The following is a 26,603-nucleotide window of genomic DNA, read 5'->3' on the forward strand; positions in this document are numbered from 1 at the left end:
CGAGTAACAGCCTCCTTCCTCCACACGGCGGCGCCCTTGAGCAAGGCATCAACTCGATCACTCACACGATCACTCACTACATCTGGAAAGTATTCACTGCGCTTCGTTTGTTCCACATTGTGTCATGTTACAGCCGTATTCACGTTCATTTTCACACCGTATTCTAACGCAGTAACCTCAAAGAGAAAGTGAAAAGTTTGCGTGAAATTCTTGCAAATTTTACCCAAGCGTCACACAAATGAGTAGCTTTACTATAGCCTACCGAACCAAACTACAGAAACAAACAAAAGATTTTATGATAAAAACAAATTGAAGCACTCTGACACCCCCATGAACCTGTGAACCGAGGGCTAGACCTTACATAGATTTGTCACCCTAAGACCCTTACATGGTCCTGTTATTGATAAGTTTTTCCTCCCATGTGATAGTTAACCTAAAAACCACAGTCTGATGCTCTTATCTGGTTGGGCCCTTGGAGGTTGAAGGTTTGCATGACCACAAATTATGAAACAGCTGCCTGCAGACAGAAGAAAATGCTGAAATTCATTCAGTGCCAGCTCGGCACCCTGTGAATTTAGACAACCAAAACATTTTAGCGAATATAACCAGTGTTAGGTGTTACAAACTCAGGAAACAGGAAACCACCCTGACAATCAAAACATCAGCAATGTGCTGCTAAAAAAGCCGTGCTGCAGCACAGCTTAAGTCTTAACACACAAAATCTCAAAGAATCTTCGTTTTATGGAAGCATTTCTCTTGCGGCATCCAGGAAACACAAGAAAACCGTTTAAGCTTGAATGTTTTAGAAAGCTTTTGCACTGTGTAAGAAACTGCAGGAGCTAGATCTCGTGTGAGCAAACATCATGCCCAGAAACCTGCAAACTGCATCAGGAATCTGGTTGAAATGAAACTGGGTGACTCTGAGATTTCTGAGCAGAGAGGATAAAGCCGAACAAGAGAGAGTGAGAATGTGAATGATTTATCTTCTGGATCAGCGAGCTTCCGTTTTATTTCAGTTCAAACCTTCTGTGACACAGGACCCAGGGTGAGGGGGTGCTTGACATTGTGCTCAGTTGTTGTTGAAGTTCATCCAAAAAGAAAAAAAAAACCCAAACAGAAAAGCACAAAGTTCAACATTGATCCACAGGGCACTCCGGTTAAATGTAAATGGACAGTTGTGTAAGTGCAAAACTGTAATCAGCAAACATACATGTCATATTCATAAGTGTCCATAATGGATTTTTAAGAGGGAGACATGCCTCTTTGACATAGCAGAAACACAAGCAGAGTCAGCTCTGGAGAATGTCACAGAACAGGTTGGTTCTTCCAGGTTTTTCTGTCTGTGTTTGGTGCATGATCACATGAAAAAAGCCCAGTCTTTGTCACAGTCAGGAGGACAGCGGTGTTATCTGATGTTGATTCTTAAGAGACTTTCCATAAGGGTAAGTGTTGTGTAAATGTTCGTTATAAGCAAGTCTCAGGTTTAAACTCGGCACAGACGACACAGAAAGTCATCCAAAACATTTGTTCGGTCTGACTGTGGAGAGCACTCGCGGTACGTAGACTTCATTACCCTGGCTTTCTGCCTGGAGGTTTTAGTATCAGATAATATAGTATGAAGAGGAACTGATCTTTGTTATACTTCTTTTACCTTTTGAAATATAAAAGTTGTCAGTTTTGATAACTCTTTCTGTTGTACTTCTACTACCAAAGCTACTTATTGTGACAGTCATTGTTGCAAATAGCAGAGACTGAAGTGATAGTCCAGAGTGGAGTAACATTAGTTTGAACAGTGATACTATTTATATGTGCATTTTGAGTGAAACCTTAAACCCTAACCCTAAGTAAATGTGTTGATTACACTTTCCTGTCACATCTTCAATGTGTGGTTTCTGGTCTGTGAATAGTATGGTAATTTCCATATATGGCTTGTGAAATTACCATACTATTCATATAAATCACCAAACTAGAAATTTAAAAGCACACTATATTTCTGTATATCTACACCTATATAAATACCTATCTATATTTACACTGGTCAAAAAATTAAAGGAACACTTAGACATCAGATCTCAATTGTAAAAAAAATAATAATAATAATAAAATCTTCTGGATATCTATACTGATACGGACTGGATCATGTGTTATGAAGGAAAGGAAACTACAGAGGGCTGAAGTTAAAGATACTGAATATCAAAGTGGAAAAACTATGCAGGCTAGTCCACTCTACTGAAATTTACTTGCAGTAACTCAAATTTGTCTTGCCCTCACGTGCTTGTACACATGCCTTATAACATTGTAGCATGCACCCAATGAGACAACAGATGCACCCCCCCAGCTGGATCAGGGCATCACTTAGCTCCTGGACAGTCTGAGGTTCCACCTGGCTCCAATGGTGGAGCTGCCACTTCTGGTATTTTATGGTAACTGCCAATCAGCTGTCACAGTGCTGGGCAGGAGCCCACTAGAGGATGTTGAGCCTTGTTGGGCGTCTTTACCTTAGATCACCATCATTAATTAACTTTCTCCTTGACTGAGAACTAAACTCTGTAATATAATCAAATTAACCAGATGAGTAGGTAATAATCAAATACAGCCCTTTTCTAAGACCTAACACTGAAATACATTTAACCACCATCAGCTTGGAATGACCCTGCTGATGTTTTCAAATTTTGCTTATCCCAAAACTCCAAATATACTTACACATTCTTACCTGGATGACTGCGCATGCATCAAGACACAGTTACACGTTAGGAGTTTTTATTTAAACAATCTTAAAATCTAGCTTTCAAATTGTTTAGGTATTATGTATGAGGTATATTTATAGCTGTGTTAAACTGTTGTAAAAAGCTGCCAGAACAAACTTGTGCGTTTGTGCTGATCACATTTTACTTCTTCCTGCAGGTCAGCAATGGGTGGCTCCTCCTCAAAAACAACCATCTTTTGGCCGAAGAAGAAGAAATCACCTCTGAAAAAGACCTGGAGTCAACTGAAGAGGGTGCTGCCTCATAAGAAACGCAAAAAGAACGCTCTGTCGCTGGACAAACTGAGTGTGAAAAAGTCGAGGAAGGACAAGCATTCCAAGAAGAAACCGTCACTGACAGCAAACAAAGTGCCGACATTGCTGAAAGGACTCTCGATGGATTACACAAAGAAAGAGACGAGTCAAACTGGTTCACCGGGAAGGAAGGAGAAGGACAAAGGGGGGCTGGAAAGAGTTGGAGAGCAAATAAAAAAGAAACTTTCCAAGGATGAGAAGAAAGACATTACCAGTCAGACAGACACTGTTCCTCGATCTAAGGAAAATAAGGCAAATGATCCAACAAGTGAGGCAAAGGTGCCTAAAAAGAAACTCAATGAGATCATACGATCCATTCGTCCAGCTGCAAACAGATAACAACCGCCTCCATTCTGGAAGGAAGACGTGACAACTCTGTAAACAGGCCACAGTCAGCAAGATACACGTTTTTAATGGCATCACTCAGAGAGCAGATTATAATGGCAGAAAACATGTTACAGCCGTCAACGGTTCTTTTAAACATGTCAGTTTCTCCCAAAAATCAATATTAATCAGCTGCAATATTTTACTCAAAAGCTTTACTCACTTTACACAGCAATAAAAACATTTGTGGATTATCATCCTGCTGACAAATGATGGGCTTCATCCCCCCGTAAATTACTACTGAATACTGTTACAATATCAACCATTACAATGTCATTGCAAATTTAAGTTGTATATTTCTATGACAAACATTGTAAGTGAACATTGTTTCCACTGAGCAGAGACAATTTACATTATGCAAACACAAGCAGCATGCAGTGAGTGGAAAAAAAAACTATAAATAAAAACAACAACTTGCATCTCATTCTTATATCACACTGGCTGTATATTAAAAAGAAACGCAACATTTGTAACCACATTTTTCACTGGCTGTAGATTTACAAGGCACGGCGCTCATTTTGACGAATAAAAGAAAACGAAAACTGTGCGTCATAACAGGCACGTATACCTTGAGGGATTTAAAAACAACAACAATCCATATAACATTTGTGACAGGAACACCATCTACAAATGTTAGCAAGAGAAAAAAAAAAAAAAAGGTGCTGCTGATTGGACAAAAAGTGTAAGAAACCCACTAAAATAGTTTTAAATCTTTGAACTAGTTTAAAAATATCAAACCTGATTAATCTATAACTTTAATGTTACTAAAATACTTATTAATGCCCTCAGAGTGGCCATTGGGCCCCTGTCTGAAACTATATCTGCATACACAACAGCTGACTGTTTACTCAAAATAACACAGGCCAATAAAATCCATCCTCCAGGACTTTACTGTTTACTTTTTAAATCAATCCACGTTATAAAAGTCGTGTTTCTAGTATTTTATTCACATTCTCACACACACACACACACACACACACACAAAAAGCTTTCTGGTCATGCAATTAAATAAACACCCCGAAATTTATTAAGGAGGACTTACTGCACTAGTGGTAACAACTTGGATCACATTAACTTAAGCTAAGAGTAGCCAGCAAACTACTCTTGTGTGGCTCATAACTAAAGCACAGAGCGCATTCTTTATGATTGCACATTTTCACACATTTATTCCACGGTCTGCTGTGTAGCTTTCCAGGTGTTGCTCTTCCATCACTGTTGTCACTGAGGGGGGGAAAAAAAAAACAAAAAAAAAAAAAACACAACAACAACAAAAAACTGCCGAGTCACTCATGTCTCAACAGGAAACTCTCACGTGTGTCTCCCATGTTGTCCAAGTGATCCCAACAATGTGTACGCGTCTGTGCAGGGGAGGTGTTGATGGCGGGCTTGTGTTTAAATGAGAAGATCAAGCTGCTGTTATGAAGCTTCCAGCCAAAGAGTGTATCTCTTCTACCAGTAGCTGCAGAAACTGTAAACCCACAGCAGAGGTAAAACCCTTTATATAAAAAAAAAAAAAAGAAAAGAAAAAAAATCTACATAATCCTTGAAGAACCAGCTCAAGGCTCATTTTTGTGTACATACACAGATAAGTTCACTTAGATATGTATGTGTGCATGCCTCGAAATTTCTCAGCTGGTCTCAGTTAATCAGACTTGCAGGGATGTCCTCTGAGCTGGCACGGATGAGAGGCGCCCCGTTGCTCCTCTCTTTCGCCTTGGGGATACGAGACTTACCATTCTAGAGACAAAGGTGGAGAAACAGACAAGAGTGTGAGAAACTGAAAATGAGGTCAAAGAACCAGGAGGGTGAAGGGTTTAAAAATTATTAACAAAAAAAAAAAATCATGACAATGATAAGAAATGGGGATTAGATGCAACGGGGAGAATGTGAAAAATAGAGAGGGGGGAGGTGGGTGGGTTAGTCATATGAAAACTAGCAAAAAATAAAAAATAAAACCCACAAACAAACAAGCAGTTAGAAAGAGATGAATTTCATGTTCATACCCAAAGGAGCGTTTCCACACGACCTGCCATGTTTCTAAATTGCAAATTTCAGCAGTTACCGCAAAGCAACAGACACACACGACCAAACAAATTGCAGACGTACACAGATGGTGCATTTATTCTTATTAGTTGTAACAATGTACAAAATTTAAAACAAAACAAGCCCAAAAATCACGTAAAAAACTTCCTGAATTGCTGGAACAACACCAAGGAAAAAACAAAAACAAAAAAGTACGCCTATAATATAACAATCGGTTAAAACTTTGATTTAATTAAAATCTAAATGACAAGAGGTATAATTAGGATATATATGTATAAACAGACACAATGCTGTGCTCTTTGAGAGCGCTTACAGTTAACGCGCTCTATTAAAGATGCAACTTCCTTTCAGTGGCCCAAATGCCTCTCTTTGATCTTTATGTCCCCCCCCAAAAAAAACAAAGACAATGTTTCTGTGAATTATTTCTCACTCAAGAATGCATGTGCACACTAACAAGATAACACACTCCTTGCAGCACTTCCTCTGTACCGAGAATGTATTCTTTGAACACACATGCCAGAGTAACGAGTCAGAGGAAATGTGGCAAGAAGCATGACCCGCTAACCACCAACACACATCTGGACTGGTTTAAACACTACCATAACACAAGCTACAAAACACATGGATTAATGAAGTGCACGCAGGACACAGAAATGTTACGGTCAGCATAAACTAGAGTAATAGTTGCATCAGGCAACAGGATAATTCCAGGCATTTGGGTAATTACCAAATCTGTTTATAGCATAAGGCAGAGAGGTGATTTAACCTCACTGATTGGGATTTTGAGGAGCTATGTGAAGGTCACTCCTTGACCTTCGGTTAAAAAGTTGGCCTGGAAAATTTGGTGGCTGGATAAAAGTGCATATGCATGGAATTATATTTGTGGCCTTTATTCTGCATGAATGATGGGACACAGTGTGAACACAGATGTTTTGCGCATACACAACCAAATTTTGAACAGGTTAAGACAGAACTGAAGGTTCAAACCGTAATTCTAAGCTTTGAAGTTTGCGATATCGAGCTTAAATATTAACGACGGCAAATCAGAAACCTAAATGGGAGGGTTAGGGCTAGGAGTTTCTTACTAAGCAACAAACTTTGTGACGCAAAAATAAAGTCAGTGCCGAAGTGCCAAAAACTGCAGTTCTTCAAATGGACACTTGACGCCAATTCCAAGACAGTAAGTCCGCAAAGACTCCAAATTTAAATAAAAAAAAATAAAAAAAAGTTGTGTTGGTGGACTTTTGAATGGAATAATCTAACAACTAGCATGACTTGCTGTGCAGTTAATTGCACCAATAGCCTGAAAGTCTGTCTAAAATCATTGTAGCAACTTAAAATCTATCAGAATACATGTTTGCCTGTTTTTTTTTTCAATTTTGTTTTAGTGTCCATGTTTAACAGATGTTGAGACAGAATTTCAGCATGATCAACAATTATTAATATAATTTTTGGCACTCCTATAAGACATCCAGTCAAAGACGCTTATTTCAGCACTACTGACACACAGGAAAGCTTATACAGTAATGTCCCTACTGGTGGGAGTTAATTAGCATGCTAAGTGGCTAATAAAGTGGCTATTTACAAAATACTTTATTTTATTTTTTTTCACTGAATGATTGATTTATTTTGAACATGACTATGTTGACTATAACAACAAAATGCACTTTAAACAATAATGAGACAAAGAAAGGGTTGGTACAGACTTAAAGGTAAACTCATTTGATCCTACCTCAATATGCAATATACATGTATAATTACATACAATTATATAAGTCTACAAACAGATATCACGCATAAAAATCCTAATAATGATGAAGCTAAACGTTGGGTTTAATTGTGCCTGTCTGTAGAATAAATGAAATGTTTTGAATATTAAAAAAAAAAAAAAAAAAAAAAAAAGGTCATGTATCTCATTTACAGTGACAGAGTTTTTTTTTCCTTTTTTTCCCCCTTCACAAAATACTTTAAGTGTCAATTTGTGAATTGTTTGCGTCTTAATTTTTGAATTTTGTTTTTACACAGAAAAACTGCCTACAGCACTGTGTAGCTATTTAGGTAAATCTTTAGTTTTCCCAACATTTTGTAGAGTCAACTGAACAATGAACAAACTCAACGTAACATTTTTGCAGCCCTGTTGTTTCTGTCTTTAGCTCGCATTCAAAAACTTTCATCGCTCTTTGGCTGTGTGCCTCTTTCTTCCCAGCTTCCACCCACTTGTCAACTCTTCAGCTCTTGACCTCCTCCATCAACAGCATCACACAGCAGTGTGTACTCTCTCAACACGTGCGGTACACATTCGAGCATGGGTTTAGATGTCGCACGTTTTCAGATTTAATACCAAAGTTAGCAAAGTCGGCTTACATTTGACAGTGAAACGGAAGGTAAATGCAAAGCAGTCGCAAACAAGACCCCACATAAATCATAGTTTAGTCTGATTTGGCCAGGTGCAACGCGCACACACAAAAGAAGTGGGGGATTTCTGAATGATGGTGACGAGTCTGCAGCTGTGAGCTGAACAGAAACAGAAAGGCCATTTGCTTTACCAGTTTCCACATTACTGACTGACACAGTCTGCCACAAATCCACACAGAGAATTTAGTGGCAGGATTAAAGTGTGAGAAACAAGAACTGAAAGAAGCACACAACCAACAGATCCTAGATTAAAAAATAATAATAATAAAAAAAAGAAACATTGTAGAATATCAAAGTTTAAGTTATGGAACATTTGACACAAAGTCACTGTGTTGAATGAGTTCTGTGTTTTGGACCTCTGTTGGAGGTTTTCTCTGAATGTGTTTTTTCTCACATCCTTACTAAAAGAAATTCTACAAGTGCAGTGTTTGTTTACGCCTCAATAAATGCTGTGATGTGACCAATCGCCATGAACTAAACCATCTCTTGGACCAGTCAACACTGATACTACAGCGCAACAAAAAAAGCACATTTGTTTACAATCGCTCAGACAGACAAGAACACAATAACTCACATGTATGCAAAGTGCACATTAACGCCGTGCTTGTGGCTTCTGGTGCACTTCTAAAGACTAATACAATTTTCACATAATACAACCATAGACAAGCTCTCAGCTGAATATATGAAAAAAGAAAAAACAGCACAAAGGCTTTGACTGGGGAAGTGAGCACTACAGTGAAGATACGTGGGTTTTCCTAATAGAAACTTCCCCAAAATATGCACCAAAAAAAAAGAAAAAAAAAAAAAAGGAAAAAGTAAGCCACAACAACAATAATACTAATAATAATTAAAAAGTTATCTTTCCGCAACCCAAGTTCTCAGTATAACTGAGTGGAGACAGTAATGTGAAGCACTTTACAGACTATCCCTGCATGCTGCATTTACAGTTTTATGCAGCTGGCTCTGATCAAACTGCTTCTAACCTGTTGTTCAATTTTAACTGGAGGGAGATGTTGAGAGGTTCTGCAACATTTTACATATAAGTAATTAATTAACGAGTCTTTTCAGCTCTTTGCAGTAAGAAGCACTGAAGTGACAATAAGAATAAAAACAAACAAAAACATCGGACACCTAACTGATCAGCCTGCCTGCGCAAAGACTAGCTGTGTCTGCTCTTCCCTGATTTGTGTCGCATGTTGCCGATTTGCCAGGTCTCACTGACAGATGGATGAAACTACTGGATGCAGTGTGTAAACTGTGTGTATATAGACTGAAAACCTGGCACAAACTGGACTTTTTGCAGGCATGACATTCAGGAAATTAAACAACAAATATCTATCTATCTATCTATCTATCTATCTATCTATCTATATGGATATTAGGGGTGCAACGATACTCATATCGATATTGAACCGTTCGATACAGTGCTTTCGGTTCGGTACGCATATGTATCGAACAATACAAAATTTTTAATTTATTTTATCAACTTTTCTTCTTACGATACTGTCTGTGTTGGGAGCTCAGTGGATCTGCGTTCAACTACTCCGCCTAGGCTGCACTGTCGAGCGCAGATCCACTGAGCGCAGCGCAAGCTAGCAAGACAGAAGCTAAGCTCGTTGCAACATGGCAAATTGAACCTCCCCCACCCTCAGTCAGATCTGGCCTTTGGAACTATTTTGGTCTTCATGTGAAGTATGACCCTGAAGCTAAGCGCGTCATGGACAAAAGTAAAACAGTATGTCGGATGTGCCACGCAATGCTCAATTACATGGGTGGGAACTACTGCGTTAGTGCAGTTTGCGCCAGCCCCACACACGGGGCGATCCGCGGTAGCTCGTTAACGGAGATTTGCCGTGTTGTGGCGTTAACGTCATTCCAGTTCCCACTAGTGCTGACAGCACTAGTGGAAACAAAATTAATATGACCGCACATTTACGTCGACATCATCCTAGTGCAAAGACAAGTGGAAGCAGACAAAAACAACAAGCACTCATGCTACAAACTTTACCCGAATCATTTAGACAGCCGTTAGCACATGATTCTCCTTATGGGGACCTGATATGTTTAATATGCTGCTGAGAATATAGCCCAGAAGAAGCGTATAGTATAGCTTTTATTTTGGAAAGAGCCATTTCTCTGTAATAAACTCTCTTTTTCCAAAGATGAGTGATTTCTCGATCAGATAGATTTATTATTTTATCCCTTTGTTGTTTCAGCAACATTAAATTTAAAAACTGTACGTTTGAGTTAAAATATACATTTAGAATTTTAATAAATGACAAATTAAAAAAGCATGAACATTTTTTTGTATTGAAAAAATATCGAACCGTGACACCAAAGTATCGAACCGAACCGTGAATTTTGTGTATCGTTGCACCCCTAATGGATATATAGATAGATAAAAAAAACAAACAAAAAAAACAAAACAACAACAACGAGCCACATTCAGCTACGCTGCTGTCGCACATCTCTCTCAAAATATTTAGATGGACAGATCATCTGACTACAGTCAGCATGATACCAAGTGGCCTAAAATCATAAACAGTCCTTAGAGCATGTGCTTGTTTTGATTGTGATTGCTGTCATTGATTCCATTGCTCTCGGACAGTACCTCTTGCTCCACGGTGTGAAATTTAACTTCAGAGAAGCCTCTGTTCTTGTGCCTCTGAGACCAGTTGCAGCACAGGATCTCCTTGAAGGTCCTCCTCATGTCTTGGTCCCTGAAGCAGTAGATGATGGGGTTGACGAAGGAGTTGCACTCTGCCAGCACCAGACAGTATTTCTCGGGGCCTAGCACCAAACTCCTGTCACAGTTCAGACCATCGAGCAGCAGCACAACCAGTGCGGGTGTCCAGCAGACCACAAAGCAGCCTACAGAGTCAGGGGGGAGAAAGAAATTCTTTACAACTCTGTTAATTTCTAAGGGTAGGGGGAAGCATATGAGGGAACACACACACCACACAGATTAGCCAGTTCAGTAGTCTGTTCTGTATAATATCTGCAGACTTTGGTAGCATGCTCAGCACTAATATATGCAAAACTACCAGCTGCAAAAACAGTTAAAGGATGTGAGACCACACACTCAGGTGCATAGTGGCTTTATGTGTCTCTCAGAATGATAAAATGAGGAAATGTCCTCACTGTCTTGATGATGTTGCTCGCAGGTACAAATTGTCAGCAGTGTCATGCAGGCAGAAACGAGCAGTTTTCTGTCATGCTAACAAAACTATGCAGCTCCCTGTCAGGACATGCTCTGGCTTTTCCTCAACTTCCTTACATGCCAGAGCAACTGAATCCTGGCTGCTGAGTGACGGGACAAACACTTGTGGGGGTTTTTTTGTTTGGTGTTTTCTTTTTTTTTTTTTTGGGGGGGGGGGGGGGGGGGGGGGGTAAATTTGGAGGAATTTAATTGAAATCAAAATAAATCAGAATGAGACAGTGAGAGTAGAGCAGCAAAGGAGAAAGACTAGATTAGAAAATAAGAAGAAATCAGTACCAGGAAGAGAGGAGGTAATGTGTGTGTAAAGCCTATTTTTACAGGAACAGACAAGAAAAGAGACGAGCTTGCACGGGCCGAGAAGGCTGGCTGTGTTTGATCAAGATAAACGTTTCCCGGGAAACTTTATCCTCTGCAACTTTCTCCAACTAAACTTTCAGTAGAATTCAGTAGATGGCAATGGTTTGCACTGCGATCACTTAGTCACTTAAATTATGTACACTTAGTGTTCATAATTTTTATCATCAATAGAATTTCCACGCACAGCCATGGTTGTCTCAGGATCTCATCTCTGCCTTTCACAGATGCTGTTGTGTTGGCCATCAGGTGGTGACCTTCAGCTTGCACTGTGATAGTTTGCAGTTGATTGCAAAGTGATCAGGATGAGAATCTACACCTCCAAATCTGAAGCCGTGGTTTTCATCCAGAAATAGTTTGAATGCTCACTCCAAGTTGCTACTTCAAGTATGTCAGTGTGTTGAGTGAAGCAGAGGACAGACTGGTGTCTACACTGTGACAGAGTTAAGCGTGAGAACAAACTGAACTGATTTACAGGTCAGTGATTTTCAGCCTCGTCCCTTGCACACAGAGATTTTTAATATTCGGGAGTGAATTAGCATCACATCGTTTGGAATGTTTTGGTTGGTTGGTTGTGAGTCCTTCACAACAAATGTTCAGCACACACACACCCCATTATTTTCTCAAAAGTAATTCAATGTATTTATATAGCACCAAATCACAGTCACCTTCAAGGCGTTTCATTTCATATTGTAAGGTAGACACTCTACAATATATATTACGGTAATTACTTGCCAGAGAGCAGTCTAAAACTTGTTATTATTATTTTCATGTTAGTCCATAATGCATTCTCATAATTACCAGTTAACAATACAAACCTTAGGCTACAGTGCAATGCACTGACACAAATCCCTGTCCTAATGAGTACACATGTAAGAGCTTTCTTTTAGTGTTTTCACAAAATAAGCAACACAAAGAAAATCTGAAAACCAGTTCAAAGATATTTTAAAGTGATCTCCATGGTGATTCTACTGTAGAAACATGAACAGGTAGAAATGGAGGATGCAGCCCGACTGCTCATCGCTGCTTTTTTTACCTGTTCAAAAGCAGTGAACAGGTAACAGGAACCGGCCTGGCTGCCGTGCTGAGGTCGGCACACGCTTTATCATCATTTTGGGTTCTTCAAAAGCTTTTCTGTTAGCGTGATGTTTTTAAATGAAGCTAAAAACGCAAAGTTATCTCCCAAACATAACTATTTGACTTGATATGTATTGTGTGCACTCCCTTACCCAGGATCATGGAGACTGTCTTCATCAGGTTCATCATGGTTTCTCTCTGTCTTGTCGTCGAAGTGTGCTGTGACATCTGCCTGCCCTTGTGCCTCACATAAAGAAAGATCCGGGTATATACGGCCACCATGATGGAGAAGGTCATCAAGTTAAGAACGGCCCAGAATATCAGGAAGCTGCGGTGGTATAGCGGTGCCATGGTGGAGCATTCACTTAGATGGCACGTGCAGTTCCAACCCATTTGGGGAACGAGGCCCATGATTATTGCCACCAGCCAAATTAACACCATGACTATGAAAACACGCCGAGTGCTCATGCTGCTGTGTAGCTGGACGTTGAAGATAGTCTGGTGGCGCTCCACAGCCACGAATAGGAGGTTGAGGACCGAGGCTGTCAGGCTGGTATTTATCAACCCCTGACGAGTAAACCACTGGTTCGGTGATAGCTTTATAGTCCAGGGACCAGTATGAAACATCATGTGGAGATACGCAAAACCTAGGAGGAGGAAAGTGAGGAGATCTTTTAAACAGAGGTAAACTATTTACACTGTTACATTCTGAGTAGAGTCTATCGTTGTTACCAGAGCAGGACAATGAACAATCTTTACATGAAATATGAGGATGTCAGAGACTCATCGCAGTAACATGCTATCGCTGTGATCAGTACAAACTTAGTTGAAATAGTCAGGAGTACTATTAAATCAAACTCAAAAGGTTGCCTGACTGTCCAAGAATCCCCAACTTGGCATTCATGGTTTGCGTTTAAGAGATCACTGTTGCTTTTCAATGGAAACAACTGTGAGAATGTGTTTCTATTTTGCTCTACTTTCTCTTTGTGAAGGGTTTTCTGTGAACTTAAGTTATTTCACAAATGGTTTTACAAAAATAAATGGAAAAAAATTTACCTGCAAAAAGGTCTGCCAAAGCCATATTACCCAACAAGTAGTAGATGGGAAAGTGAAACCGTCTGTTTTTGAAAATGGCCGCTACTACCAAAAAGTTGGAAAAAATAACAATGAAGCAAACAATCAAGCCCAGCGTGACAATAAGAACGTCACGCTTTTTCCATTGAGTATTAATGGCTTTTCCACTGTTGTTGTAGAAAAAGTCGATGGTCTCATTGTCATGGCAGGTACCGGTTATGTTACCCATCCTGAGGCGTGAGCGGGGTGTGGGATGAGAAAAACGTTGATGAGTAGAAAGAGTAGGGTGGTGTTGCAGACGCAGAGTAGAAGGAGGAGGATTAGGGCACCACTGACACTTGCCACATTGGGAGGTTTGGAGATCGGCATGCCATTAGCTGTGCAGGTGAGGACTGGAGTTATCCAGACGTCTGAAAGCCTGGGGACTTCTCTGGATGCACATCTACATTCTGGAGAAAAAGTAGTAAGTTTGAGCAAACATTAAATTATGCATAACAGTTCAAAATCAGTGATAAGCATTTATTAACAAACTACAGAAACTGGTCATAGTGAAATGATATCCAACATAGACAGCAAATATTTAACTTAAAATTTTTAGCATTTAGAGAATAAACATTTAAAATAATATAGTTTGACAAGATTAAGGTAAGAAGGAAGTAAAGCAATATTTGGATGACAAAGTAACCAAGTATTTACCAGGTCTAAAGATGAGGTAAATACTAAGTAGACCTTATAACTTAAAGTCATGATTTGCCATTTTACTTTATTAGTCTCTCACATCAGTGTAGGAATTTCTTTACATGGTTGTTTCAGTTCATTGCAGCTTGCAGGCAGTCATTTCCGCTCTCTTTAATTCCCGGTCAGGTTGAGGTCTGGACTTTGACTGAACCATTGCGACACCTCGATTCTTTTTTCCTTTTCCAACAAAAGTAACCGGCTGTGCTTGGGATCATTGTGCGGTTGCATCACTCAGTGCTGGCTGTCATATGACCTCACATTTGACTCTAGAATACTTTGGTATACTGATGAGTACGTGGTCAACTCGGGAACTGCAAGGTGTCCACATCTAAAAAAAATAAATAAATCAACACAACTCCACCACCACCGCGTTTGAGCAAATGCATGTTTGGTTTTTATCCATATGTGGTTCTGTGCATTATGGCCAAACTACTTTACTTTGGTCTGCTCTGCACAAAGGACAATTATAGATGTTAACAGGGGCATTTTACTATGGCTATAAATCAGACTATTACTGGAAAACAGTGACAAATATGTTTATCATGCAAAGTAGCTGTGGCTTTTGTCCCTTGCAGCTTATCCCGGTGTTGCCGTCCATCACAGGTCAAGCTCAAATTACAGTCAGAACATCTATGCATTGACTCTGTTAAGACAGCGCAAAACACCAGTGCGAACAAACCATTTCTAGACGCCCTTGTACAGAGATATACAGCACTATAGCGGTAAAAGCACTGGACTCCCCCCCCCAGGTTGGGGTTAAATCACCAGAAAAGCTTTTTGTATCTAGTGGCCAAACAAAATGTGATACCTAATATGGAATGAAAATTGTAAGGTATCAATAAATAATTCATTAAAATCACCTAAATAAACTAAACACCCCTACTGAGCGTTTAAAGAAAAGAAAACATCCTGCTTTTTGCCGTTATATTCTTTCACAGTGAAAAGGTAGGGCAGCAAGTTCAAACTGACTTTGCACCAATACAAATGAGCACTTTATTAACGCCACTAACCTTCATCAAATCTATGTACTGAAGGCAGCATCTAAATAGATTATCCTGACATGTGACGTTCCAATATTATCAAAAATACAGAGGCTCTTCTTCCTGTTAAACTAATGCAGACATGTTGACATGACTTATTACAATGCACTACAAAGCATGCACTCAGAGGGCAGTTTCCGAACACACACTTATTTTATAATCCTAGAAAGATAACGCTGTTCCCAAACAGGGCTAAGCTGCGATAATAAAGTTGACCCAGCCAACAAAGATAAAGCAGTATGCAAGATTTGCCCCCACGCAAGCTGTGGATAAACAGGTCACCTCCCCTTTCAGTCCTCTGATGCTTCAGTGTCGTGCTGCAGAAAATAAGTTTGAGTGCACAGCAACTATTTTCCTGTTCAATTGAACTGAAATCAATTTACATTATCAGAGAAGTAATTGCTGGAAGCGAGTCGCATCACTTTTTTGTTGTTGTTGTTCAGAACATCTCAGACTACGTGCACATCTAATCAGCTTTGTTGAAATACGTGAGTGGCATTTCTTGCATTAACTATCTGATTAATCAACTTATCTAACGCATCCTTAGCTACTGAGCCGTCTCCAGCACGTAAGCTTTAAGGTTAAGGTTTGAAGCCCCAACGAAAAGGTTGTTAGCTTTTTTTGGCAAAAAATAGAAATAAGGATCTATACATTTACCACAGAATCACATCGTAAGTAACTTTGCCCTGTACAAGCCAGAAAACCTTGATTTGTAAGAAAAGCAACGTTATACACTACGTTCATATACTACGACTGAGTAACTCCTATCTGACATGTCACAACAAGAACAGGCAAGGCTTTAAATGATTGCAACTGAAACCAAACACAGCCCAGATCAAAACGCAGCCAACAACTGACTAATCCCTTATTTAGGGTAAACCTGTACATGCTGCACAGTGTGCTCTTATTGTTGAGTCAGCAGCACAACCTCGCACAGTCTCCACTCTCCTGTGAAACGCAGCACTGCACGACAACACCGCAGTGCCGTCAGTTCCAAGTTCAACTCTCCCAACAATGGAAACAGCAGAGCTGCTCCCTGCAGAAGAGACACACCTCACAATTACACAATCCAGCTATGTAACTCAATCTTAATCCAAACACACACACACACACACACACACACACACACACCCTTAGTGACCCGTTCTCCTACCAAGGATGTGTGGAAAGAAATGCCAAATTAAAAATGTGAGAAATGCAGCGGGAGTGCAAACGTCACAGGTTGGAAATGAAGTGATGGATGAGACCACTGCAGGAAAGAGGGTTCAATTTTTGATCGAGGCAACAAATTAAAACAGGTGAGGAAATTAAAAAAGGAAAAAAAAGCCTTTCCACATTCTATCCCTGTGGTGACAGAATGTGGAAGGATCCAAATGGTTAAAAGTAGTGAAACAGTGGTGTGCATGGGAATGTGTCTGAAACTCACCGAACAACATCACAAATTTGTGGCGAGCAACAGGAAGGTAAGAAGGATGCTATTCCCTTTATGAATGCAATACTACCTCGACTACATACGACCAGCAGCTGCAGCTTTAAAAAAAAAAAAAGAAAAAAAAAAAGTTCTCGTTGTTGGATTTGTGTTTTAAAGTCATACTTTAATTTTACCCATTGTACTAAGTGGACAAGTCCACTCTTTATTTTAAATGCATAATCACATTGGCCAACTCTGTTTGTAAAAGCCCAACATTAGTCTGCAATTGACATCGAAATGTTTACATGTGCATTGAGCCAAAGATATTAATAAAAAGACGAGCTCTTAAGTCATAATTAGATGTCCAACTGCCATTTAAGTTTCACCTGCAAACATACCTTGATTTCAGAAGGCACCTTGAGCACTACGGCTGACAGTTCTGCGAATTTGTATTTTCCTATTTCAAAAAAGCACAAAACCACAACGCTTCAGTGCAAAGTGCATCTTAAGCTGCACTAAGCAGCTGCTGTCACATGATGTGCCACAACTGAAGTGCTCATCGCATTTTCTACACCGTTTTAGGCACAACAGACATGCTGCTATGTGACCAAGGTTATACAGAGGACACACAAAGTAAGTGACTAGTCAGTGAGAAGTTACTGAATAGTCTGCCTCAAGTTGGCGAGAGTGAATATCTGGTAGACAAATAATAAAAATAAAAACTTGCTGCCTAAAAGGAAACTGACAGCATTTTCAGAATTAGGTAACTAAAAAAATACCACTAAGTTGATAATACTTCTGTACTGTAAAAGTGAAGCTAAAGGCACACTGCTAATGCTCACCAACAAATCGTGTTGTCTCATCTGATGTAAAGTGTAAAAATAAGATTTAACACTTTTTTGTATGTAGGACAGTTTAATGGCCAGACTTTTTGTGTCATTTCCCAAAATATCAAACTGATGCACTAATAAGAGCTTGCTACTCACACAAATTGAGAAATAATAGTAAATCTGTTGCAGCAACTCTGGTCTAGGTTGTAGACGGGTACATAAAGGTTAGCTCAACACAATGTTAGCTGGCTCAGCAAAGTCTAAAACCCTCATTGGAGATAACATGCAACGGCGGATATCAACTTCATCTTATAAGCTGGGCTTTCCTCTTCAGACTGTCTGCATGTTCAAATTTAAAAAAAAAAAAAAAAAAAAGTTATCAGATGATGGGAAAATGGTGATAATAGAAATGTTGAAATTTACCGGAAACTGCAACACTGTCATATCTTGTAAGACAGGAAGTTAATGCTGCAAAATATTACTTAGATTTGTTAAAAATATAAACATTTTAAAACTGGTCATTTTACTGTAGCATGAATGCTCAGTGCTGGTTGTTTCAAAAGCTGCTGACTGCACATTAGACGGCTGAAACATCAAACAGAATACAGGGAGTGCAGAATTATTAGGCAAATGAGTATTTTGTCCACATCATCATCTTCATGCATGTTGTCTTACTCCAAGCTGTATAGGCTCGAAAGCCTACTACCAATTAAGCATATTAGGTGATGTGCATCTCTGTAATGAGAAGGGGTGTGGTCTAATGACATCAACACCCTATATCAGGTGTGCATAATTATTAGGCAATGTCCTTTCCTTTGGCAAAATGGGTCAAAAGAAGGACTTGACAGGCTCAGAAAAGTCAAAAATAGTGAGATATCTTGCAGAGGGATGCAGCAGTCTCAAAATTGCAAAGCTTCTGAAGCGTGATCATCGAACAATCAAGCGTTTCATTCAAAATAGTCAACAGGGTCGCAAGAAGCGTGTGGAAAAACCAAGGCGCAAAATAACTGCCCATGAACTGAGAAAAGTCAAGCGTGCAGCCGCCAAGATGCCACTTGCCACCAGTTTGGCCATATTTCAGAGCTGCAACATCACTGGAGTGCCCAAAAGCACAAGGTGTGCAATACTCAGAGACATGGCCAAGGTAAGAAAGGCTGAAAGACGACCACCACTGAACAAGACACACAAGCTGAAACGTCAAGACTGGGCCAAGAAATATCTCAAGACTGGTTTTTCTAAGGTTTTATGGACTGATGAAATGAGAGTGAGTCTTGATGGGCCAGATGGATGGGCCCGTGGCTGGATTGGTAAAGGGCAGAGAGCTCCAGTCCGACTCAGACGCCAGCAAGGTGGAGGTGGAGTACTGGTTTGGGCTGGTATCATCAAAGATGAGCTTGTGGGGCCTTTTCGGGTTGAGGATGGAGTCAAGCTCAACTCCCAGTCCTACTGCCAGTTTCTGGAAGACACCTTCTTCAAGCAGTGGTACAGGAAGAAGTCTGCATCCTTCAAGAAAAACATGATTTTCATGCAGGACAATGCTCCATCACACGCGTCCAAGTACTCCACAGCGTGGCTGGCAAGAAAGGGTATAAAAGAAGAAAAACTAATGACATGGCCACCTTGTTCACCTGATCTGAACCCCATTGAGAACCTGTGGTCCATCATCAAATGTGAGATTTACAAGGAGGGAAAACAGTACACCTCTCTGAACAGTGTGTGGGAGGCTGTGGTTGCTGCTGCACGCAATGTTGATGGTGAACAGATCAAAACACCGACAGAATCCATGGACGGCAGGCTTTTGAGTGTCCTTGCAAAGAAAGGAGGCTATATTGGTCGCTGATTGGTTTTTGTTTTGTTTTTGAATGTCAGAAATGTATATTTGTGAATGTGGAGATGTTATATTGGTTTCACTGGTAAAAATAAATAATTGAAATGGGTATATATTTGTTTTTTGTTAAGTTGCCTAATAATTATGCACAGTAATAGTCACCTGCACACACAGATATCCCCCTAAAATAGCTAAAACTAAAAACAAACTAAAAACTACTTCCAAAAACATTCAGCTTTGATATTAATGAGTTTTTTGGGTTCATTGAGAACATGGTTGTTGTTCAATAATAAAATTATTCCTCAAAAATACAACTTGCCTAACAATTCTGCACTCCCTGTACATTTAAAAAGTAAGTGTTACTATCCCGCAGTCTAATAACGGACATGTGACAATGGCTTTAGCGTGGTTGGCCGATTGGCATAATTTTTGAGTCATCAACCATTAGAGTATAATTCAAATGTTACTCAACAAAACTGCCAATGAAAACAGTACGTTTCTCAAAAATAAAAAACTTAAAATGCACTGTTCCAAATTATTACGCACAGAGTTTTGAAACATTTTATAGGTTGTAGAGAACTGAAAATGGTCATTTGTTGAATTTGCAGCATTAGTAGATCAATTTTACTGAAATCAAAAGCTATTTCAATCAAAAACATCTTAAGAGGTCAAGTTATATATTAACATAGGACCCCTTATTTGATAGCAGTTTTACAATTCTTGCATCCATGGAACTTGCAAGTTTTTGGAAAGTTTCTACTTGAATGTCTTTGCAGGATGTCAGAATAGCCTCCCAGAGCTGCTGTTTGGATGTGAACTGCATCCCACACTCAATTTTTTTTTTTTTGAGGATGCTCCAAAGGTTCTCAATAGGGTTGAGTTCAGGGAAGACTGGGGGTCACACCATGAGCTTCTCTCTTTTTATGCCGATAGCAGCCAATGATGCAGAGGTATTCCTTGTAGCATAAGATGGTGCATTGTCTTGCATGAAGATGGTTTTGTTGCAGAAGGCACAGTTCTTCTCTTTCTACCATGGAAGAAAGTGGTCAGTCAGAAACTCCACATACTTTGCAGAGGTCATTTTCACACCTTCAGGGACCCAAAAGGGGCCGACCAGCTCTCTCCCTGTGATTCCGGCTCAAAACACTCCACCACCTCCTTGCTGACGTTGCAGCCTTGTTGAGACATGGTGGCCGTCCACCAACCATCCACCACTGCATCCATCTGGACCATCCAGGGTTGCACTGCACTCATCAGTGAACAAGACTGTTTGAAAACTAGTCTTCTTGTAGTTCGAGGCCCACTGCAGCTGTTTCAGCTTGTGAGCATTGGTTAGGGGTGGCCAAATATAAGGTTTATGCACAACTGCAAGTCTCTGGAGGATCCTACACCTTGATGTTCGCAGGGCTCCAGAGGCACCAGCAGCTTCAAATATGCGTTTGCTGCTTTGTAACGGCCTTTTAGCAGCTGCTCTCTTAATCTGACGTATTTGTCTGGCAGAAACCTTCATCATTGTCCCTTTATCTGCACGAACCCATGTGTGTTCTGACTCAGCCACAAATCTCTGAACATTATGGTGATCACACTTAAGTTTTTGTGAAATATCCTTTTTCTTTCCTATATTGCTTGAAAATGGTGGTCTGCTTAATAATGTGGAACATCCTTCTTTAGTAGTTTTTCCTTTAATTGGGCTCACCTGGCAAACTAATAATCATAGGTGTCCGAGATTGATTTCAATCATCCAAAGAGCTCTGAGACATGATTCCATCCATGGGTTTATTTGAACAACAACGTATTTAATCTTTATGACACTTAAACACAATTTGCATTATAATTTGGAACGTGGTGTAAAGGTGAACACTGCAGTCAGCTAACGATCAAAGCAATAACAAGAAGGTTCTTGTTCCTAGTGTTAGCCAGCAACCTCCAGCAACTACTTGACAACCGGTCAGGGAATACATATTTTCCCATGTGGTCATTAAGACTTTAAAAAAAAAAAACATTTTAAAATATATACTCAGTAATGGTACTCATTCACACGTGACTACTTTTGTCCTTTTATGTCAAACTTCTGGACGAATGTTCAAGAATGTAAAAATTAGGGGTGGGAATTTAATGCGTTAATTGTGATTCATTTGAAAAAACATTGTGTGAAAAAAAATTAACATATTTAATCGCACTTTACATTTCAAGCAAAGGGGAACTTTTGTTAATGCATGATTTCCTGGTATACCGATTACAGTGACACACACAGCTACAAACCCCCCCCCCCCCCAAAAAAAACCCAGCAGAATCAGAAGAAAGCGTGTTGCTAGGACTGAACGAAGGCAAATTTAATTTCTACAGTCTATCCAACAGAAGCCTTGATAAAAGCGTGGTTTTGTGCAAACAGAGTTTGCATAGCACTGAAGCACTTTAACTTTATGGCACCATCTAAATGCAGCACAGAAACTGTGGGAGCTGTTAGAGTTAGCAGTTTGAGTACCAACAAAAGTTGTCGGCAGGCCAAACTTGATGAAATGACTGGCTTCAGGACCAAAATTACTAAGTCAACATCAGACAAACTTACAAATTCTCTTGACTGTAGACTAGTATCAGTGGTAGAAGACAGGGGGTTAGAAAGTGTGCTACTGATTCAGATGAGCCCTGTGTTCCAGTCGAGCAGGGACCTACCCACAGATGTCAGTCCTGGTCTGCAAGTATTTGGTTAGTCCTGCCACTTCTGTCCCATGGGAGAGACTGTTCTCACTTGCAAAATACATAGTAACAAAAAAGAGAGATCTGCCTTGAGCTCTGAAAATGTGAACAGGCTAGTTTATCTAAATAACTGGCTGAAAGAGACAGACAATAAATAAGCATGGAGGTATTGTGAGTCCAATGAGTTTGTTGTTTTTTGCACTAAAGTGTTTGATGATCACTGTTTTAGCTTAATTTACAAAAGAATGCTGGCTAAGGTTACTCGGAGTTTAAAGGTGAAGCTGGTCAAATAACCTTTTGTTTCTGCCTTTTTTAAGAAAATAAAAATGCACTTTATGTTGAAATTTTTATTATTATTATTATTACTACATAAAGATAATACAATTATCTGATAAACACTACAAAAATAAAGTATTATTACAGGCTCACTCTAAAGACCAAAAGTAAAACTTGGTCAGCTTAAGTCGAGCTTAAGCTGTAACAGCAGCTACAGTTCTGAACACACACCGGAAATCGTTAGGCATACGAGTACGTATGCCAAACAAATACTTGACATGTGAAAAGGAGAAAGAAGCTGATGTTAGGAAGTTGTGGGTTACAGTCTCATACCCTCCCCCTCCATTCACACATACATTTAGCAGTTTCCCCTTCCCACATTTTCTGTTGTCTTAGTGGGTTTACAACTGATACTTGTGACCTGAACACACAAGTTCACGACAACAAACCAGCTTGCATTAGAACAAAGACCAACCAACTGTCACCACCGGCTAACATTCAATTACAGCATTTCCTGCACGCCTAATTAAGACTTTTGCGCATTCCTCTAAACTTGACCACTGTGTGTGTGTGTGTGTGTGTGTGTGCGCGCGCACGCAGCCTGTGAGTTTTCATGCATCGTGTGTCTGTGTTTGTGCGTGAAAGGACTCGACGGGATCAGTAAACACCGGTTTGAATGGAAACTGGTCATTACCAGGGGAGCCACACCCAAGGCCTTTTCTCCCTCCTCCCCTCAGTGTTGCCCTCTTTCTCCCTAAAGAAAGAGTCTTAGCTTATTGACTTCAGCCAGCCTTTCTTTAGAATAGGAAACAGTACTAGGAAATGCATGCACCCCCACAATAGCTGAAACCAATACGACGGTGTAGGCAGACACAATTGATTGTGTTTGTGACCTCTGATTCCAGGTAAAACTGAGATTGTACTTCTCTCCACAGGACCCCCTCTCTTCTACTGTGAAGTATTGACACCACTCACCATGTGTCACCTATATGGAGATTACCTTTAGCACTTTAATCACCCAGACACACGCACAGACAGCTGCTTGTTTCTCCTGATATGACTGATCCAGTCTTTGTTTCACTTTTAAAACTTAAGCTGTTTTTAACACCCCCCCCCTTAACCCTTGTTTTTCTTTAAATCTTCATTCCCATAATTAGCATTTCCTGTAATCTTATTTTTGTTTGTTTTTAAAGCCCAAGTGAATATCTTGTAATAAAGACAGAGGACATGCACTGCTGATATGCATAAATAGTGAGACTGGATCAGGAATGTCATTTAAAATGTATATACAAGTTTGAGGTGGTGTGTGTTTACTGCATGTTTAAGACTGGGATTCAATAGGTTTGTTTCTTTTGGCGTTTTCTTTTTAACTTGTGAAAAACATGCTTTCGATGCAGTGATCATTAGCATGTCATGTCAATTCAAACCTCAGCTGACAGGCCAGGTGTAATAAAGTGCTTGAGTAGAGTAGAAAAGCACTATACAAGAACCAGTCCATTTAACATTCACAAAATAAGGTTTGTCCTGTCACATCTTTCATATGAACACTGACACAGCCGTTCAAACTCAGTACAAAAACAAATCAGTGCTTTTTCTATACCTCTGAATTGAATAATGTGAACAGCCCTCCCTCCAAAATAACTTAGTCAAACTAAACAGGAAAAAAAAGAAAGGTTTAATACTTTCTGACACCTTGTTAGAGTGTACAAATGAGCGATGGATCAGAAAATAAGCAGACCAGAGATGTTAACTTTATGGTGGTTTATGAAGAGGCACAGATACAGTTTTACTTTGTCTCAGTACTCTGGTCCTGAAGTGAAGCTTTTCGTATGCAGATCTGCTGCTTTCGCTTTTTGGGACTTACTGTAAACTCAACACTAACTCTGTGAAGTGAACACGCCGTAACACTGTGTCCACAGACGGAACAGTTTAACTTTATTGCAGGGCTGTTTTCCTGTAGGCGACACCTGTGCTGTAAATGTGCGTTTGGCGTTTTCTTTCCTTTTCTATTTGCATATGCAGTGTGCTGTGTAGATATCCGGGAAAATAAAGGCAGAGGGAAGAAAAATGGTTGTTTTACTTTGGAAGAAAGTTAACACTGCCCTCGTAGTAAGCGTGGCAAAACTGCTTAGCTGCATTAAAAAGAAAAAAGGGAACGGCTGCTTCTCCGTAAGGTAATGAGCTCCAGACTCCTTCCGCGCAGATACCTTCGCACGCTCACGGGAGTCGCGACCTCCGCACGGAGGAAACAATGAAGCACCGTACAAACATTTCTCTTCTCCCCGGGCGCGCATTTCAAACTCGTCGCCCTCCGCTGAATTTTTTTTAATACAGAAGAAGTGTGAATGTGGAGCGGGAGACGAGTTTGAACTCACCTTTAGTCGTCTGTGAACGCCTCCAGCAGGTATAGTTATCCAGGTTAGATCTTTGCTTGTTTTCGCACCTGAGAACTCCTCCCCAGCTCACAAAGCAAAAGTGAAAAAAAAGGAAAAACCCCACAAAAACAGAGGGCCGAAAAAACTACTATGATATGGGGTTTTTTCTGTTTCTATCGAGGCTCAAGTCCACCTTTTACTTTTGAGTCTCACAAAGTTAAATACGCTCGGTCTTCTGCGTCATCTTTACTCGAACTTTTGTTTCGCTTCCGGTGGGCTTAGCATTTGTTACCTGTGCGCAGTAACTCTGTCCCAGGAGGCGTACACAAGGCGCGGCAGCCGCTCCCTCGTTTGTTCCAACTCGTTCTACTAAACGAGCAGCTTGGAGCTTTTTGGTCGTTCCTTCTGCCAACCTGCGCGTTTTTGGTATCCACCCTGTTTGGCTGGCGGTGGGGCATGTCAGCCAATGAGAGCGGAGCGTCAGAGTGATTGACAGAGTGGTTAAGGACGCTACTCAGGCGGCAGATAAAAACCAGGGATGTGGAGCTAATTTTACATCATAATACCCGAGATATCTTCATGTAAGAAAAACAACTGCAATGTGTAAAATTACACAAGTTCAGGTAGCTTGTTCATAATGTTTTTTCTATAGTGGAACATTTGCAGAAACGTTTCTGGCATAATTAATCAATAGAAAAACCTGTGAAACGTACGACAGAAACAGTTAAAAGTTTAAATTCTATTCCCTCTTTCACATTAATAATAATAATAATAATAATAATAATAATAATAATAATAATAATAATAATAATAATAAAAGCAAAGCTTTTCAGTGGGCCACATTGTAGTCTCTGCTGAGCTGATTTTGGCACCTGGGCCTTATGTTTGACACCCCTGATATAAACGAAAGTAGCAGGTGAACTGTAAATGATCACGTGGTTTGTAGTGAGCTTTAAGGCTGGATGTGTCTGTCACGTCTGATGTATTGTAGTAGTAAAGGCTCAAAGTAATCAAAGCTGTGTAAACCTCAGTCAATCTTTGCAACCAAGACAGCTGAGTTCCTCTGATTTTTTTTCTTCCTTTGTGAATTAGTTTATTATTTTTGATCTTTCTCAATTACTTTGTTGATCAGTTTCAATTCAGTTTTTTTTTTCATTTGTTCCAACAGGACAAAATGCACACTGTGAAAGAGAGCCAGAGATTAATAATAACTAATGATTACACGCTTAATGATTAACTAATGATATTATATGTATATAATTTTAGAATGTTTAAGCATGTTTAAGCATGTTATAAGAATAATGTTGTATAATGTATGTTCCTAGCTTGATTTATATGCTATGTTTGTTTTAGATATCAAATAAAGATTCTCAGTTGTTATATGTGAATGTGTTTTCTTTGACTGAAATATATGAAAAGATTTTTAATTAATTTTCAATTGTATTTTGAAATATATTTTGAAATGTATTTTAAAATATATTTCAAAATATATTTTGTTACCGTATGGGAAGTCATATGCATGTTGTATATTTACTCAGTCTCAAATCTATAACTGCAAATTTGGCCAAAGTGGAAGTGGCAAAAAAAAACTGCAGTTCCTCTGATGACCACTTGAGGCTGGCTCCAAAAGAACACCCCAAAAAGGCCCCCAAAGTATTTGGTGCTAATTTTTACTTCGTAAAAACCACACAGGATGGGATTTTTTTTAAAAGCTCACCTTTTTAATGCTTACCAAGGCTTAACATTTGCGTGCTGGCCACTTTGATTGACTACTTTGACTTGC

The 26,603-nt window shown here is 39.7% G+C and overlaps 1 protein-coding gene and 1 long non-coding RNA gene across 4 annotated transcripts; one reads left to right on the forward strand and one right to left on the reverse strand.

The window, feature by feature from the left end:
* Nucleotides 1–1,349: 1,349 nt before the first annotated feature.
* Nucleotides 1,350–4,704, forward strand: LOC309708358. The gene is made up of 2 exons (XR_014277248.1): nt 1,350–1,442; nt 2,905–4,704. It is a non-coding gene; the product is annotated as an uncharacterized lncRNA (long non-coding RNA).
* Nucleotides 3,446–25,286, reverse strand: LOC309708356 (lysophosphatidic acid receptor 2-like). Of its 3 annotated transcripts, none has more exons than XM_082536329.1 (6): nt 24,821–25,286; nt 13,608–14,074; nt 12,704–13,198; nt 10,512–10,771; nt 5,060–5,179; nt 3,446–4,910 (listed from the first exon to the last, which is right to left on the reverse strand). In XM_082536329.1, exons 2-5 carry the CDS (start codon nt 13,852–13,854, stop codon nt 5,081–5,083), a joined length of 1,101 nt encoding a protein of 366 aa, XP_082392455.1. In that variant the 5' UTR covers nt 13,855–14,074; nt 24,821–25,286; the 3' UTR covers nt 3,446–4,910; nt 5,060–5,080. The 3 variants fall into 3 exon arrangements, with proteins under 3 accessions (XP_082392455.1, XP_082392454.1, XP_082392453.1); XM_082536328.1 differs by having other exon boundaries at nt 3,446–4,937; XM_082536327.1 differs by having other exon boundaries at nt 3,446–5,179.
* Nucleotides 25,287–26,603: the final 1,317 nt, after the last annotated feature.

The sequence above is a fragment of the Aulonocara stuartgranti genome, assembly GCF_965226115.1.
Source record: "Aulonocara stuartgranti genome assembly, chromosome: 6".
Lineage (NCBI taxonomy): Eukaryota > Metazoa > Chordata > Actinopteri > Cichliformes > Cichlidae > Aulonocara > Aulonocara stuartgranti.

What these genes read in the sequence shown, in the direction of transcription:
- LOC309708356 (XM_082536329.1), bottom strand. Translation starts at nt 13,854, where the DNA reads ATGGGTAACATAACCGGTACCTGCCATGACAATGAGACCATCGACTTT. An exon ending in TTTGGCAGACCTTTTTGCAG is followed by an intron (nt 13,199 to 13,607) that starts GTAAATTTTTTT and finishes TCCTCCTCCTAG; the next exon opens with GTTTTGCGTATCTCCACATG. An exon ending in TTCACACCGTGGAGCAAGAG is followed by an intron (nt 5,180 to 10,511) that starts GTACTGTCCGAG and finishes CTTTGTCTCTAG; the next exon opens with AATGGTAAGTCTCGTATCCC.